This window comes from Anopheles aquasalis, chromosome 3 (genome assembly GCF_943734665.1).
Source record: "Anopheles aquasalis chromosome 3, idAnoAquaMG_Q_19, whole genome shotgun sequence".
Lineage (NCBI taxonomy): Eukaryota > Metazoa > Arthropoda > Insecta > Diptera > Culicidae > Anopheles > Anopheles aquasalis.
In genome coordinates, this window is record NC_064878.1 from 60011049 (window position 1) to 60028548 (window position 17500).

General features: G+C 49.6%; 1 protein-coding gene across 3 annotated transcripts in view; it reads right to left on the reverse strand.

Annotated features, from left to right (window-relative positions):
* LOC126574682 (sodium- and chloride-dependent glycine transporter 2) overlaps positions 1-17500 on the reverse strand; it is a 39194-nt gene that overhangs the window by 5341 nt on the left and 16353 nt on the right. For all 3 annotated transcript variants that reach the window (XM_050235012.1, XM_050235014.1, XM_050235013.1), the window contains exon 3: positions 17016-17500. This exon is cut by the window's right edge and continues 148 nt beyond it. In XM_050235012.1, the coding sequence (XP_050090969.1) occupies positions 17016-17500 (485 nt within the window). The remainder of the gene's footprint in view (positions 1-17015) is intronic.

Below are 17500 nucleotides of genomic sequence, written 5' to 3' on the forward strand. Positions count from 1 at the left end.
GTGATGGTGGGCGTAGCGGCATAATTAACAATTTGTATGCATAACGAGGACAGTTTTTCTTGGTTTTCCTTGCCCCGTTCTTTCACGCCTCTCCCTTCCCACTCCGATAATTGTCTTTTCTCCCGTTGGCACTAATCAAATTTTCACACACTTTTCATAATTAACGGTGGGCTGGTCGGATAGGAAGCGCCCAAGGACTAGGAGAACCGTGGTTCTCTGTCGTCGATACTGCGCGACGATGATGATGATGATGACGAGCAAAATGTGAGAGAGGGAGAGAAAGGCACACGTTAAACACGGTCTTTTCCCATGAAGAACTTTCTTCACTTGCAGTGACTCGGTCTGGCTTCTTTGCTCCTACCGCTTAACGAACGGGCAGAAGGGCGACAGTAGCACCGTCGCTAAACTATCTCGCGCCCGCTGTGTGAAGTGGGACGCAAGTAATGGCTCTTAAAGATTACTAACCATCGTGTGGTACACTTAAGCTCTTTCAGTTCCTCCGAGCTAGTGATGAATTAGATAATTAAATGTTTAAGCACGATCATATCTCCAGCACGATTAAAACAAAACGGCAATGAGAAGGAAGCTGGCTACCGCACTATCGAGACGATGCAATAATGAAATGTAACCCAGATCGATGACGAAAACGTTTTGCATATCCGTTGTACAACTTGTGACAAAGCCTCATAACTTTCCTCATGTGTCTCATAACTTTCTGTCGTATGCAAATTGCAGTATTGGCCATCGAAAGGATCGGTACGATGGTAAACCGTATGGGAAATTAGACGAAAACGTTGCTCCCAGCATCTGCAGGAGCATTAGGGAAGGGAGTTCCGTCTTCACGCATCGGCGGCCAAGAGAACGCGCCTTACGTATCGGATGCACATCGAGATCAGGAGCTCGCTGGTGCATGAAATATGTTATACCACCAGGCCGGCAACCCTCTCTCTCTCTCTCCCATGATCCGACAAACAAGTTGTTGTCTAGTAGATGTCGCTATAGTTTGGCCTGGTGGTTTGTAGCAGCGGCAGCAGCAGCAGCAGCAGCAGCAGCAGAGAAGCGCCATAGCAACGCCACAGCAACAGGTGTTTACGGTGGGCGAGATGCAGCCACCTTCATCTACAAACGCGCAATATTCGAAAGCCGATTCCGCATTGTTGCCTTCGATCTGGCACTTCGTACGTAATTACGGTGGGCGCATCGATGGCCATGGCGAAGGCATTACCACGTAGGCAGATAGACGGGAGGAGGAGGAGGAGGAGGGTGGCTCGGGCACAACCTTCCCGTGGCTCATGGATTTCTAACCATGCCACGGGGCGTCAGAGAGGAGACATTTCCGCGTTAGAATGCGAAGGTTTCGCGATCGGAGGCAGCTTGTTTGGCTTTCATCCCACGCAACCAATCTCATCTCATCTCGGCGGCGGCGGTGTCGGCGGTAAGCTTCCGTCAAAAATTCACTCTTTTCCGTCGTGTCGTTACGTTGCACGTCATTGGCGTGAAATGCTCATCGGCCACTTACCGCACCACCCGTGGGGGGTCACAAGAAATGCTACTTTAGGGCCATCCATTCGCGGCCAATTATGCACTTTATAGCCGCCTTCATCTTAGTAGCCTTGTGGCAGCACGTTTGAGTGGTTTCTGTTGTTTGGAGATGAAGCGGGCAACGACGTGATTGTGTTAGTTTGGGAAAAAAGGTTTTCTGGCATTAAGCAAGATTCCGATAGTAAGAATCTCCATTCGCTCTCTGGTTTGCCAAAGAAATGGCGGGGCTGAAGAAGCTCCAGGTGTGCCCAACGAAAAGGATTTGGAAGCAAAAGGATTCGAAGTCAGTGTCAGTTACTTTCACGAAACCATCCATAAGTGCCTTTGTGATTGATCATTTTTAGAACAAGCCTTCTCTGTGTTTTTTTCGGTTTGAAGATCCTCATGGGATGTGCTTTTTATTTAAAAAGCACTGGTTTTACTTGTATCTTCACCGGTAAACATAACAAAATGAACTATTAACACTTTTTCAGTGTCCAGTAGTCCAGTAGTCCATAAAAACCGTTACGTTGATGAAGTCATCAAGCGACAGCATTTGCGTCTTCGACGAAGACAGCGAGCGAAAGACATCCGAACGATGTTGGAAAAGAATCGAAGTCTCTTCAAGCTTAAGAAATGCCAATAGAATAAAAACAAAAGACCAGAATAAAAGCCACTGCCGGCGATGGAACGTACGGAATACCATATGGCAACGTAAACTCGTTTTCGTGGGATTGCTATATTCATTCATCTGGGTTGTGGTTCCCGGCTTGGGTCATTGTCAATGGGTATAACGCAACCGGGCGGCATTACGTCACCTTTAAAAGTTCTGAAGGTGCAATAACACATGTCTCGTCCCACACAAAACCTCGCAGTAACTTGCAGGAACAATTCACCCTCATTTTGCCATAAGTCTGGCATTCTTTGTTCGTCTACAGATCGATCGAACTGAGAAGGACAGAAAACGGGTTCGGGATATACAAGGTAAGTGCGCTTTGAAACGGCTACAGCAGCTTTGTGCCATCGTCATGGCAACGTTCCAAATTTATGATAACCCGCACCACCTCTTTTGGCGCAACCAATTGGCCACCATCGCCACACGAAGGGACCAAATTTATATCTTCCTTCCGTAACACTGTTGACCAAATGCAGCGAAAATAGAATGAATAAATAAGCAGATATGGTACCGGTGCGAACAAATGAGCCCGCATTTAAGATAAATAATGTGACGAGCGTGACGCCGCAGATAGGCCGCGTAATGAGGCAAGAAAATGATCTGCAAAACGGTACCTTTTTAAGCAAATTAATCATTCTAATTCATTAGAAAATGACTAAATGTTTCCCCTCTCCACTCTCGAAATTCAACCACCCAACGAATCGTAACGGATCGTGGTGGAGAGGTAGTGCAATTCATGAAACTCAACCAAAAAAAATCGCGAAACGAAAGTTCAAAGAGCACCGAAATGGCGTCGGCGTTGAGAAACAATCGAGCCATTTGCAGCCCCCCTCTACGAGGAGGAGGCAAAATCGATGGGAATTGTTCCAATTTTCCGGGATGTTCTATTTTTAACGAGTCTCGCCATCAGCCAGCTAACCATTGGGCGCTATAGTTCTTTTAGTGGGGCCGCAACAGTCAGCCCACTCTAAACGATCTCACCTCCAGAGAATTTGAAAACCGAAACCTCAAATGATGATGGACGCAGAACAATTTGTCGATTTTTGCTTTGAGTAAAAGAAATCAAACCACGCGCCATCGTTGGAAAAACAATGCTCTAATCTACAGCCATGAGCCATTTCGACACGTGACAGTTTGTGGCAGGGGAAGGTGGCATATTTTGAGATATTCTGAAGTTTTTTCCGTCAAGCATGGTTCGATTTTTGGTACCAGCAGAGGGAGAGAAAAAAGGGAATTGTAATATCTGCTGCAGTGAAACTGTTCAATTATCTCACGCCCGAACGAAAGCGAGCAGCTTCCGCGCGAAGCCCGAAAGCGAACTCCCTTTAACTCACAAAAATAATTGTTTGGCAAGCCAATTTCCCATCATCCTCCCAGCCGATGATGGTGCCCGTTCATTGTTCATTAGTGTTTGGCACGAAATCTAAAGCACACGGCAGCAGCAACAGTGGAGCAACAACCAACAACGCAGCACCGGCTGCTGGCAGTCGTCGCGACGAGGTAAGCAACTATAGTTTAAACTAAGTGGCCCCAGCTTTAGGCCACACGCCAAGGCCACTTTCATGACTTTCTTTTCTTTGCATGCACACTTGAGCGCAGAGCCGGTGTTTCTTCTTATTTCACTTTCAAGCCACGACATGCACCCACGGGACCGCACACCGAACATTGCACTACTCTGTGGATTGATTCTTGCGAACGATGGTAGCTGAGATGAAGTAAGCTGGTTTCCAGCTGGAACAACAGGGAAGGAACGAAGTAGCAGCAGCAGGTGATCGACTACACACAAACAAACACGCACGCACACAATGAAACACAAACTCCGTGGAAAGATCATCATAAATCCGAGAGATCGTGTAATGCACTTGCACTTCTGGCACCAACGGGTTGGTTGGGTGCGATCGAGATGAATTGTGCCCCACTCCGCACCGCACCGAATCGCCAAGGAACGGATGACCTTTGGATGCGATGCAGACAACAACTTCAACTCATTGCAATTGCCCAATCATCGGTATCCACTCTTCGGATGCATTTTCTCGTCTCGTCTAGTTTTACTTTTCCTGTTGGCCCAACCACCGGACCAACCGTACTCGCGGCACTAAATTTGGGGCCCACCCAAAAGGACACGCAAGACCCGTGGGCCTTCTACCTCTCGCCACTGGAGGACCCCTGCGGTGGGCCAACAATTTCCAAAACCTTGAACCACTTGTTGCGCGCTGGCTGGTTGACTTCTTGCCGCTTGATCGAGCGAACGAACGAACGAACGTACAATTCACTTGTCTGTATATGTCACGCACGGGAGCGCGAAGGTTATTGTTGGCGCAAAAGCGCTTATACCGCGGACCACACCTCTTCACATCACACTCCGCGAGACCGCCGTAACGCTGCTGCTGATGTTGCACCGTCCGGTTCCGACTGGAGACTGAAACCGGGCGCCAAGGCTGAGCCACGCATAACGCCGCTGCCGGCTACTACGTTGGCAGCAGCCACGATTTCGCTCGGCTCTTCGTTTCGGCTCTCGCGTGGCCACGACGATACCTTCGCGCCACTCTTGGCATGCAGTCCAAGGAGTTTGGGGTGGGCGTGGACGCAAAGAACGGGTTGAGAATGGTGTCGTCACTGGGAGAAGGGTATCCATCGCTCGATAGCATAATAGCTCAGCAATTTCTGAGTAAGGTTCATGTTTGCTTTTGCTGATCCGCATCTAGTAGCCGTGTGGACGATGGTAGGGTTTTAATGAAATCGTCGGCAGTCAATATGGCTCCTTCGATGTCGATCAAGAATTTTAGCGATTTTTGTGACACAACTTGTCCCGCTTTTTTTGTTCGACTACTACTTTTGGTGCCGGAAATTCAAATCAACTTTAGCAGCTCCCCCACATGACGGAACGCTTTGCCGCATCATCCTACACGCCGAGCGGCCAAAGGCGGTGTTTGTTTGTCTTGCTGGCCGAGAAGAAGGCAGAATGAGGATTGCACGAGCTCTCAATGGTGGTAGCTGTCCAAACAACATCAAAAACCAACAATGGATTGGCTCGCTCGCTCGTGACACTCGTGTTCGAGACCCTTTGCTCTTCCTTTGCTTGGACGCGACGCACTTTCCTCCTCCAGCCAGAATGTTGTCTCCGCGTCGGATAGTGTCGATGACGATCACTCGCGTCACTCGCGGAAAAGAAAACAAAACCGAAGCTTGGAAGCGGGAAAAAGCGAAAACATAGCGCCCAGCGAGCGATGGTGGTAAGGGGACAAAACGCAAGGCCCATTTCCCAGCCCAGAAGTGGGTCATCAGACACTCGCTGGGCCTGCTGGTCCCGCCGTGCACTTCCGTCGTTGGTATGCGTTTCGCAAACCGTCTTCCGGGGCCCGGCAGCCACCCGATTGTTTGCTGCTGCTGCTGCTGCTACTCTCTCCTTCCAGCACGGGCTCCTTTCCATCATAATTCCACAACTTTACGGGGTGCTAATTGTTGATTAACAACAGTGCCGCACGGCAAAACGCATATTTAAGAAGCCACGTTTACGCGCTAAACACTGTACCAGGTGGTTGGCCACTGAATGAAATCAAATATTGGACGGCAGGCCCAATGCTGCTGCGGCTGCTCAATCTGCCGTTCGATCTCTGTTTCCGTTTCAATAGCTTAGAGAAACATCCCACTTGCCTGATTGTGGGACCTCGAAATGGTGGGCAACAAATTGTGGGTTTTTCGACCAAATTTGGGGCTTAATGTGGAGGCATTTTTCGATCGTAGGTCGACACGGCATAAAAGCGACACCGATAAGCATGGTCACGGGGCGGCGGAATACAAAATGATGGTGGGGCACCATAGGGGAACGTAGAACCACTCGGTAACGGATGAGCAGTGTCGGTCATTCCGGGCAATAGACGAGGGCACCGCGGCTGCATATCTTATTACGGCGGTGCCGTCAAGCGTGGGCAGCAGACGGCGTCCCGGAGCCGGAGACGCATACTAGAACACGCACACGAAGAGGAGCATCGAGCATGCATTTCCAGCAGTGTCTAAATGAATTCTTCGAACGGACCCCTCGCAGGCATTCTATCGACGACCTGGCCACAGCAGGAGAGCTTCTCTCGCAATACCGTGGAACTTAAGACTTTCCGCTTCGGTGTTGGGGGAGTCAGAGGAGTCCGTCGGTCGGTGCAGCTGGTGCACGGAATTGCATCGTGCGTTGAATGCATCGCCATCGCGATGTGTAAGTTAGAGCGTGTGTTGCCGGGGTTGCGTGCCGCTATGGTAACGTGAGCCTAACGTCACCCCAACAAAGCTATGCTGTTATAGTAGCCATCGCTAGGAATACAACAGCACTTGTCCGTACATTGTCGGTGTCGGTGAGATTGGCAACTGGGTTGTAGAAGGTGTGTGCAATGGTGCTACGAGGAACCGTGAGCCTTCTATCGCACACAACGTGCTGCCGAGTGCGGTTAACAACTCAATGTGGAACATTTCTGGTGGAAATTCTCGACGGTGAGGAACTTTGCTGCCCGTGAGTATTTTGAAGCATTGAACGTGAAATTTTAAGAAACAGCTTCTGTTGTCATCGCATCGCATTACTTGGAGAGGCAGCAATAGATTTCTAGGACGAGGTATGAGGCATCCATTTTTTGTTTTCTCGTAAAAGTGTAACAAAACAAGGGCAAAACAAGGGAGTATCGATATGGAACGCGCCTAGCGACTCAATTTCTAATCCCCGCAGCCTCAATACCTTTCATTACATCAGCCGAGGGCGTGCGGTAGGATTTGTCAAGCGGCAGGCAGATTTGAGACCACAGATGGCGCAACGCACTTCCGGTTTCGATTCGGTGCTTCAAGGAGAGCAGAAACCACCGGATCAGCTTGCCGATGCCGATCAGCTGAAGGGGAAGGTGGCAAAGAGGGAGATAGAAACTTTCTCCGGGCCCAGCAGGCAAGGTTGGTTGGTTGGCGCAACGCTTTGGAAATCATTTGTATAATCTAGCCATTAGGCAGCCTGAGCAGCCCCGCCGACAGGCCATCGATTTTTTTGGGAATGTCTCCTCCATCCGAAGGACGACCTTTTGCTCTCCCTCTCTCTCTCTGTCGTATGTTCGCTAGCGAGTCGACATAATTCCCAGCGAGCGATCGTGCTCCTCATCCTACGTCCCAAATCCCACGTTTAATGCGGCACTTAAACCTCTTTATTGAAAGATGCTGCAGCAGCAGCAGCAGCAGCCTTTTTCCGTAGCGTTTCACCGATGCACCGATGGTGATGATGGTTGGTCGAAGTTGACTCTGCTGCGCTTCATAGTGGTGGCGCTTTATGATGGGGCAGCCTGCTACGACGAGCGACACACCCATCGTATGCTCGCTGTTACAGTGTTGCTCCCACGTACCGAAAAGACTGCGGTAACGATGACACCGCCCCGGGGGCCGCTTATGCCGTGAGATGCACTTGCATGATAGGCGATGAGGTGTGTGGGTTGCGCTGTTGATAGTGCCGGCAAGCATGTATGTAAAGTAATTCAATTATTCCGCTTTGAGAAGCAGACAAACGCCTCTAACGATGATGGCCATTGAAGTTAGGGTGGTGGTGCGGATTCCGGACGACTAGGGACACTCCGATCCGGTGCAACAGGCCACCGTTAGTTGCACTGCAAATAATGACTCAATTGAAGGAGTTTTATTGCATTGGAGTTTAAGAAAATTGGCATCAACCAAGGTGCGCCAGCCAAGGAAATTCAGTGGGAGCATATGCAGCTGGGAGGCCACCGACCGACCGGCCATACGGCCCATTGTTTCATTGTTTGCTAGCGCCACCTTCACGCCACTGCATGGTGAGAGGAGGGTGCTGCTGAATGAAGTGAAAATAAGGCATCATAATAATAATATTAACAACCGGCAACCGCCCCGGGGGGATGGGAAAAGGGAGTTTGGTTTTAATTTAATTTAGAAAACGCCACTTTTTTCCCTCATTTCAGAAAACGATCCATCCAGCAACGGAGATGCGTACCGGAACAGCAGCAGCAGCAGAGAAGGAAGACGGCTTTAACGACAGGAACTTTAAAGCGCGAGGTGGCCAGGCCCATTCCGCTCAGACTGCATCTTCTTGTGTTTTGCTCGTTTCACTTGCCTGCCACCGGGCTCGAGTCGATAATGAGTTTGTATCAGGCAAAGCAAAGCAAAACCAAAGCAAGGGCACGGTTGTCTAAATCCGCGTCCACGGAGCGGGCGGTGAAGGAAAGCAAAAGTCCTACCCTTCAGCTACAGCAGAGCGCATTGAGCTGATCGTTCAACCATTTCGCGTGATTATTTCACACTTTCATTTGAGCTCAACTTCGTTTAAACGGCTCCATAGTACAGTATTAGTAGCAGCGGCCCAATAGTAGACGCGTTCGTGGGCAGTATTTGCAATCCATCCAAACGAATCCATGACCAAGCGGCCTCCAGGGGCCGGTTTGGTTTGAGTTTTCCGTTTTTCTTTTCAATTTGTTTATAGTTTTTTTTTGTTGTTGTAGGCAACACTACATTCGTAACAGTGGCACTGGAGCCTTAGCACATCCATCCAATTTTATTGTGCCACTGCTGCTGTTGTAGCGGAGGGTTAAAGACGTTAGATTAACCGTGACTGACGGACTGACAGACCGATAGACTGACTGACGAAAAGTTGCAAGTTTACCTTCGCGCGGAACGGGCGCGATTATGGCAACATTGGGGCTCTGCCCACATAATCCTGCGTAGGGTGTGGGAAGCGTGTCCTAAACCTTTTTTTTTTGCTTCTTTAATCTGGATCACTGACTGTCGTCACACGAGTCGAAATGCCATGAAACGAGAAATCTTCCGCGAGGCATCTCGAAAGAGAATCTGGAACCGCGCAAACGATGCACTGCTGCTTGAATTAATGTCCACATAATTTTGCACCAATTTGGTTATGATAGCTGCTGCTTTGTGATTCCAATTAGGCCATTGTGAGCAATTAGAACGCTTGGAAATCCGCGACGGATTCTACCGGATAGCCCAACGGCGGCATACAGACACACAGGGAGAGAGAGAATTATGCTGCAGAAAAGTTGGATAGAGTCAAACTAATGCAAGAACCGGTATTCTCTCTCTCTCTCTCGTCCGCTATGCGACGGATAAGGAATATGCGCGCCCATTAAATTGTAATTATCCTGTATATTCGCTTTTTTATCGCTCGCCATTCATCACCCGTGCTCGCGCGGTCGCTTTGCGGGAACAAATTTCTCCACCACGAAGCCGCGGTATGCGCCCCGGAGGCAACTGAAGTGCCGCGCGCGTAGTGGACGAGAATCAGGCTCCAAAGGCTGATGGTACGATAATGAACACCGAGCGTAGCCAGGAAAATCATTAGAAAAGTAAAGATAGCAGAACTAGTTGCTATAGCTGCGGTTCCTGCGGATGATGGGTAAGAATAGTGGCCGCACCGGTTCTGGGTGCACACCCACTAGACTGTACACTGTTAGGATTTTTGGTTGACCCACTTTACACACCTTTCTTTAGCGGATGAACGATTCTATGCTGGTGCTAGAGGCTGCAGAGAGAAACAGATGCCCTTCCGTGGAGAGTAACTATTAATGAAACACTTGGATGTTTAAGGATAATATTTCGGTGGTTGTTTAATGAATTTCCAAATTAAAGGCACGTGATAAACCAGTAAAAAAGGCACGTGATAAACCAGCAAACCAGTCAAAATTATGTGTAATTTTCGATTTTTCGACGGCAGCATAAAGCTCCGAGTTTGAGCTTTCAGCCATACCCCTGAAAGTAGACTATGAGTTGCATACATCCAGGAGCATGCTCGCTATCTCGCTCGTTCTTCTCTCTTTCTCTTTCTCTCTTTCTCTCTTTCTCTCGCATAGCACCGGCTTTTCAATAAAAAAGATTTTCCCTTTTTTTAGTAATTAATATAAAAGTTTAAATAATAAAATTATCAATCGTATCATTCCTGTCTTCTGAGCTACTTCATTTTCAATCTCTAATTAATGAAATTCCCACTAAAGAACTGATAAATTTGAGTGAGAAATGATCAAATAATCAAATTCTTGGTTCTTGGTTGGCCAGAATTAGTGAATGATAAGATATTTAAAGCCCAAACCGGATCAATTGACGATGATCCAGACGAGCAACCCCCACCAACCGAGTCACCACTAAACCCGCCAAAAACCCGGTCAAAACGAGCGAGATCCAGCATCAAGGCAGTGCCGCTCTGTTTTGATTTCCTATTTTGTTTTGGTTTCCTCTCGCTGCCCAGCATCAAAATGCGGCGGCGTAATTCCGTACCTTAAGCTCTCGCCGAAGCTGGCCGAAATCCGGTTTTCCCGTCTCGTGATGTAACACGCGGGAGAAGCATAGTACCGGCGGCCGAAGTGGCGGCGGCGCCAGGGATCGATTCATCGAAAAATGCCCCATCGCCATGGGGCAGCGAAGGGAACGTGTTCCGCGATACGAGATAAGTCACGGATGCTTTGGAGATGAAATCATGAGATCATGAGACGCCAACTGACTCAAACTGAGGATCGTGATGCGTTACTGAAGACTCATTTTTAGTACCTCAACGAGAAGTGATTAGTCATCCGAGCATCAGTGGAATCGACCGCTAAACATGACCTCGCCGCGAATGACGTCAGGTTTGCTCGCGTGTGTTGAAAGGATTTTATTGCATCCACAGAGAGCAGTGTACTTGGGAGCATCGTGGCCTCGTATCCGGTTATCGTGTCGCCGGTGCTCGCACAGACGATGGAACCTGAATGTGCGTCCCTCCACCGGAGCTGTTTATATGATCTCATGCGGTACACCATGCGGCCGGACGAGCGGTGGATGGTTGGTGGGACAACACAAACACCCTCTATCAAGACGCGATCAAAGGCAGGTGCTTTATCACTTCCCAAATGCAAATAAACCTCATTACCACGCGTCGCGACGACAACGACGACGGTGGCCGCTGCGGTGGCGATGGTGCGCGTACCTACAAAACACCTTACCCAGACGGGGACGCCATAAGCCAGACGAGGACGCCAAGGGATTTTACCGAAGAAAACACAAACAAACGGGTAATTACCTAATTAAAAGTAAACCAAACCGAAGAGGCAATTATCGACGACGTAATGTGGTTCCGTGGGTAAAGTACCGACCTGGCTCTGTTCGCCGGGACGATGAATGATGAAGTGCTGCCGTTGTGCCGAGTAATCTTCCTGCCCGAAGATAAGTCTATGCGCTCAGAAGTTTTACCTCTTCCCAGGGGACTCTTGTTCAAAGCGGAGGTAATATTAATTAATCCAACAAACACAAATATCTTGGCTATCGATAACTCTTCCCTGAGCATCGTTGATTCAATAGACAAATCATATCTCAGCCTATAGACAAACAAGCGAACATAAATCGATACGAATCTCTGTTTGATGTTTGCAAAAGCGAAACAGATTCTTAACGATTGTTTACGAAGCTAGCATAAATATGGGGATGCACTGCACCCCAGAGCACACCACGGCACCACGATCGATTAGCGGGACACGGAAACACAAATATCGACAAGGACGGGCCTATGAGATGTGCCGCCAAATGCTCGGATGCGTTGGCACCGGTCCAATCGGTAACAAAACGCCGCCGGGGGTAATAATTTGAACAAATATTCCAGCACGGACCCTCTCTGCTTCGAATTTGGTTCCCCTGCTTTTTCGTGATAAAATTTACACGCCAGCGCCAAGCGTCGTTTGTTCGCCCCAGGATAAGGTTCTCTACTTTTTCACCTCGCTGCCTCGTCACGGCACGTTTATTGATTCCACACCAGCGCCAGAGCCAGAGCCAGAACTGTGTTTGCAACGGTACGACACCTACACGCATCTCACGGTACAATATCCTTGCGAGCTACATTGTGCGGGGGTATGCTTCAATGCTGGGGAGGAGAACGAACGAGAATATTGGAATGGTCGGGGTCCGGATGGAAAATTTGTGTCCCTTCGCAACGTGCAACCTTCGCACGAAGCGGCCAGACAGAAGAAACATATTTTTGGATGCGTTCCAAGAATCGTCCTGCTCCCGCCTGCGGCATACACATTCATCATTGGCTGTCTAAATGTAGCCGGATGGCCGGAACCCGCCATATGGACGTCGCCAGCATCATTTGCATGATACCGGCGAAAAGTTTGATAATTGAATTGGTTGGAAATGGGTTTTCTAGGGCATGGGCATTAAGCCGTGAAGGCCAATGTGAAAAATTCTATGCGCGAGACGAGAGCCTATAACGAGATGAATCATGATAGAAATGAGTCCCCATTTTAAATTATCAACAGAAAAACAAAAACTCCTGTTATGATAAGAACAGATAGCACAGACATGAATTTGTAAGTGAAATGCTCTCAAATATTGCACCACTGCTCCCTCCAATCACGACGAAGTAGATCGCCATCCACTTAGAGGCCGCGTTGGAGGCGGCTGCTGTGCCACACGGTCAGCCAGAGTGACGCATCTACAGCGGCCTGCTAGGTTTCGTGGTCAGCCCCTACATCACTCGAGGCGAGGCTTGCTGCGATAGCGGAGAAAGTGAGGAAATACCTCGGAGCGCGAAAAGAAGTTGTTGCTGCAAGCTACACCGCAACGCAGAATTGCGGGGAGAAAAAAATATTTTTTTTTGCAAATGTACCACCTCCGCGGTGGTCCGCCCCCCGGGGGCCAGTGGTTTGCATCGATAAGAGCATCCAATGCTAGTGCATGCGCAACAAAAACCTGGTGGTCTGGGGTGCCCTCTCCCCGCAGGCAACATACATGTTTCGCTGTGATGCTTCATAGCAATTTACACCCAATTGCCGTGGCCAGGCCACAAGGAGTGCAAGGAAAGTAATAGCTCAAGACGGTGAAGAGTGGTAACCGCCTCCGGCAGATACACCATCAATTGCCATTAACGAGCTGCAGAGCCACAGCCACACGTGGAGGAGGCACCGCGGTGGAGAAAAACGCAAATCAATCAAAGGGGACGATCGGGTGTCCATTTGGCACATCATCTTGGCGTATCGGTTCGTGAAATGTAGCAGCGGGGAGCACGCGGTGTTGTAATGCGCTCGATTGGGGGCGTAGTGATATCGCAATCACATTTGGCTGCAAAAATATTTGCCCACAAATGCAATCGAAAGATGTAAGCAGCTCCAGCAGCTGGTGGTTTCCGCCTTCGCGCAATGGTTTGGGAGTCGCGAGAGTTTGTTTGATTAAATGATGAGTAAATGGTGCCAACGATTCACTTCCTCGTGCCGGTAGCGCAAAGTCCAACCGGATGTAGTGGCGTGGTTGCTGCTGTTGCTTGTGTCAACAGCTTAGTAGACACAGAGCCATGCTAAGCTCAGGTTGATCCTTTTGCACAATAATACCGCGTAATAGCAACCTGTTACTGCTGCAACAATCGCGTCAGTCACCGGAGAAACCGGTATCATGGCAACTAAACCACCGAGAAGCCATCTTTATCTTCTAAACCACTGGCTGCCACCAATACTAACAATAATTCCATTGTACTTTGTGCGATACCAGCCACGGTGCAGTGTATTCAGCGCCATGGAATGTCAACAGGAATGCGTAACAAGTGGTCTAACAGCTACCGCTAGCTCCACCACCAACCCCGGGACGATCGTAACCGCACAGGAATGTACGGTTGACGCCGGAGCCGTTACCGCGCCCGACGTTATCGTAAGACAAAACTTGCTATTAGTGGCACTTTGAGCCCGTGGTTCACCTGCCTGGGACGGCTACCCTGGGCCTGTGCAACGTAGAACAACTTGAAGGCAGCAAAAACTGTTCACCTGTGCCGTTCGCCGATTAATGAAGTCTGTATCAGTCGGCGGACGTCTCGTCGCACGTAGCTTTATCAAAAACAAACATCATCCATCCATCGTTCCAGTTCAGTTCACTCCCGAGAGCCAAGCAAGACAGCAAGGGCTTTTAATTAACGACGACGCCAACGCCGCCCCCACAACGAGTAGTGTGCAGAGATCACGAAATGAAATCAAACTAAATTTGACAGAGACCTCCATTAAGATGCCTTTGCCGCACACTTTCTATTGCCTTGGTGTAATTGAGATATTTCACACCGGGACAGGGGCGATGAAATGCCGTCAAACAAAAAGCCCGATCCGGTTGATGAGAGGGCGGTGGGCCGTCCGAGTCGAGTGCGAGTCCGCTAGCACTTGAATCACAATGGCTTTTTGTGTGTGCAGGGAGCACAGGAGCACCATAAGTTCTCGTTATCCACGAGCCCTCTGACGGAGGTCCGGCGGCTCCTCTTTCTACAATACAAGAGGGTAGATGTTCAATCAACATTTTCCACCCAGCAATTAGCATAGATTGGGTCAAGCTGCGTGGGCGTATGAATGAGTGGGTGGAACCCCGAGCAGCGAGACCGAGGGCTCTCGGATGGAGAAGAAATCATAAAACATGGAAAACGAACAAACGGAGAGTACAAACTGGTGGCACGTGGGGTTCGGCGAGGTCCAGAAGTATACTGACTGCTGTGGCATGGGGGCTGGTTGGTCGCGGTTGCAGCACAACCGACCACAGCATGAAGCAAGGAAGTGAAGAAGGTGGGAAAGTATATGAATATGAAAATGATCACGGAACTAGGGCACCATCGGCCACCATCCCGGGGCACCGAAAAACAAAACGCCCGACGCATTCATCACCAACCACGACCACCAACGCCTCAATCTTTCCCACCGAGCCACGACTCGTCATCCATCGTACTCTCCCTTTCTGGCCGCCTCCCCCTTTCAGCACTTTTATTATCTCTCCAATTTTCACTTGCCAAAGGGGGGTTGGATACGATATGATGATAATGATGATGGTGGCGAACGGAGCCACCCACCATTCCTCTCTTTTCTTCGTACTTTTTTCCAAAGTGCCGGGGGATTTATGGAGTGGAAAATTGTTGATACTGTCGATTGACACCTTGCCCGGACACCGGCTTATACGGCTCAACAGAAGATTGCGATTGCGTTACTCACGGTTTTTTCCGTGTGCCAGTAGGCCAACGCCAACGCCATGGAAACGCCACGAGCTGCAGCGAGGGCAGTCATTGCACAATGACGCTGGCACTCAACTACTCTGCAGCTCTTGAAACTCGTGCGCTCGAGTATCATTCGCACTGCGATAAGCATATCATGGCAGCGTGCAAGCATTGATAAAGAGGAGCAGATTGGTTCGAAATTATCGATTTGCGTTCAATCGTGCAATCGTATGGAGATTCGATGTGGTCTATTACTCTATTATTTTGAGATGACTACTGCCCTCAATTCAAAAGCATAAATCCAAGTAAACAAAAACGTGTAGAACTGTTGGGCGCACAGTGGGCCATGCAAGGTTGCTAGTGAGGGGAACCGACATTCAAAAACCACAAAACCTCGCTGGAAGGTGATGTTTCTATCTGTCCCACAAACAAGCGGGGCTCGTTCTATCACCACAACGGCTCGTACCGGATCGCCTTGATGTCCTTTGCCTGTTGTGACACCGGAGGCACGCAGCCATACTCGTCTCTCGCGATACCTTGTACCTTGTGCCCGATAGTTTCTTATCGCACTATTGCTACTGTGCTCTGCCCACCGTACCACGCTTGAACAACACGTTCTGCGTGCCAAGACCGGAACGCGCCGCACGATTTGTGGTGATAAATAGGAGCTTTGTTTTGCCTTTTGGACACCCTGTCGAGCCAACATATTGACGGGCCCGAGTTTTGTACAATATCGCCCAAACATAGGGCAGTTCTCGGACGGTATCGGTCTCGAACATCTTTTGAAGGGCCGTGGACACAAGCCCGCTAAGTGAAGTAGCTCCGTGTTCTCGAAATCAAGAAGGTTTTTTTTTGCTTCACGAAAAGGGCAGAGGTTTTTGTTTTAGAAAATGCAACCTGAAACGTCGGACACAGTAAAGCTTGCAGCGCGATAAAAGTCACGGAAATCTCGGAACGAGGACCAAGACATGAGTTTCGCGCCTCCGAACCAGAAAGTGGAACAGTTTGACTCATTTGAAGGCGAAACAAAATTCTATCGCTTCGAAATTCCTGCTTCGACATACATTGTTCGCTCTGGAAATGAAACAAGCATAACCGGTCAACGGAATTCATTAACTAAAACCGAACCGAACGGGGTTCTGGTGGTTCAAAGCATCACTAACGATGTTATTTGTTACGGAGCGTGTGTCCACGCATGTGCCACCCCGACCACAAGCAATCAGTTTGTCTTGGGAGTCAGTTGTCCGCGCGCAGATCCTCTTCTTTCACGGTTCCACGCGAGGAACACCGTTACACCATCGCGCGCGGCTCCTGGAAGCCAACGGGACACGCTTGTGCCAGAATGCTGGCGAATTCTGGCCCGGTGTACAATAAAACAAAAACCGTGCCCAAAATAGAAGGGGAAGGAATTGCAAAAGTGTTCCATTTGGTAGGGTCCGAGAACAACTTTAATATTTTCCCCCAATCCCGGCCGGTTGCCTGATCGGCTAAGCACGGAGCGCGCCGTGGTCCAGAGAAAAGTTCTATGAATAAAAGATCTGTTGCTGGGTAACGGTAGACACGGACTTGAGAACAATTTGGCGCCCCCCAAAAAGAAAACGCGCAAAGAGATTGTGCGAAAAGAAACACAACGAAAGACGACGGAACGGCCAGCGTGTCGATGTCACTCTCCGGACGCGGAAACTCGCCGTAGCGTGCCTTGATGCATCCATCACGGTAGCGGTTCCATGCATCGTCGTAGTCGGCGACGACAGAGAGAACCGTTGCGTGTATCGCGAACCGGACCATATATATATGATTGTCTTAAGAATAAGCCCCGAACATCCAGCGGAAAGGGTTATCACGTACCTGCTTGTTGGACTGATCATCACTGTTCGGTGCAGCGCCGGCGATGGTGCCGTTGTTAGCGTTGCTGGCTTTGGTAGAGATGAGCTTCACGGTCGACCCGTTCTGGATCACGCTCGAGTTGTTCGGATTGGTCGGTGAGGACAGGTAGCGCAGATCGCCGAGCGTTGGTATGCCGGCCGTAGTCGTTTCACCGTCCGTCGCTGAGGGTCGACCGCTCGCGGAATCCCCGGCACTTGATCGATGCTGGCGGCGTCGTTGCTGGTTACTGTTGGTGATCGTGTTTGTGGTGTAGTTGTTGAAGGACGTATTCGTTGTCCAGATTGGCGATGATCCGCTGGTCGCTTGCGAGTACGAGTGCTTCCGGGGGCGGCGTTCGATCGTTAGATTCGTCCCGTCACGCCCGTTCTGGTCCATCATCATGGAGGTGGTGGTGCTGGTGGTGCCACCACCGCCACTACCGTTGATTTTCGGTAGACCACCGATCG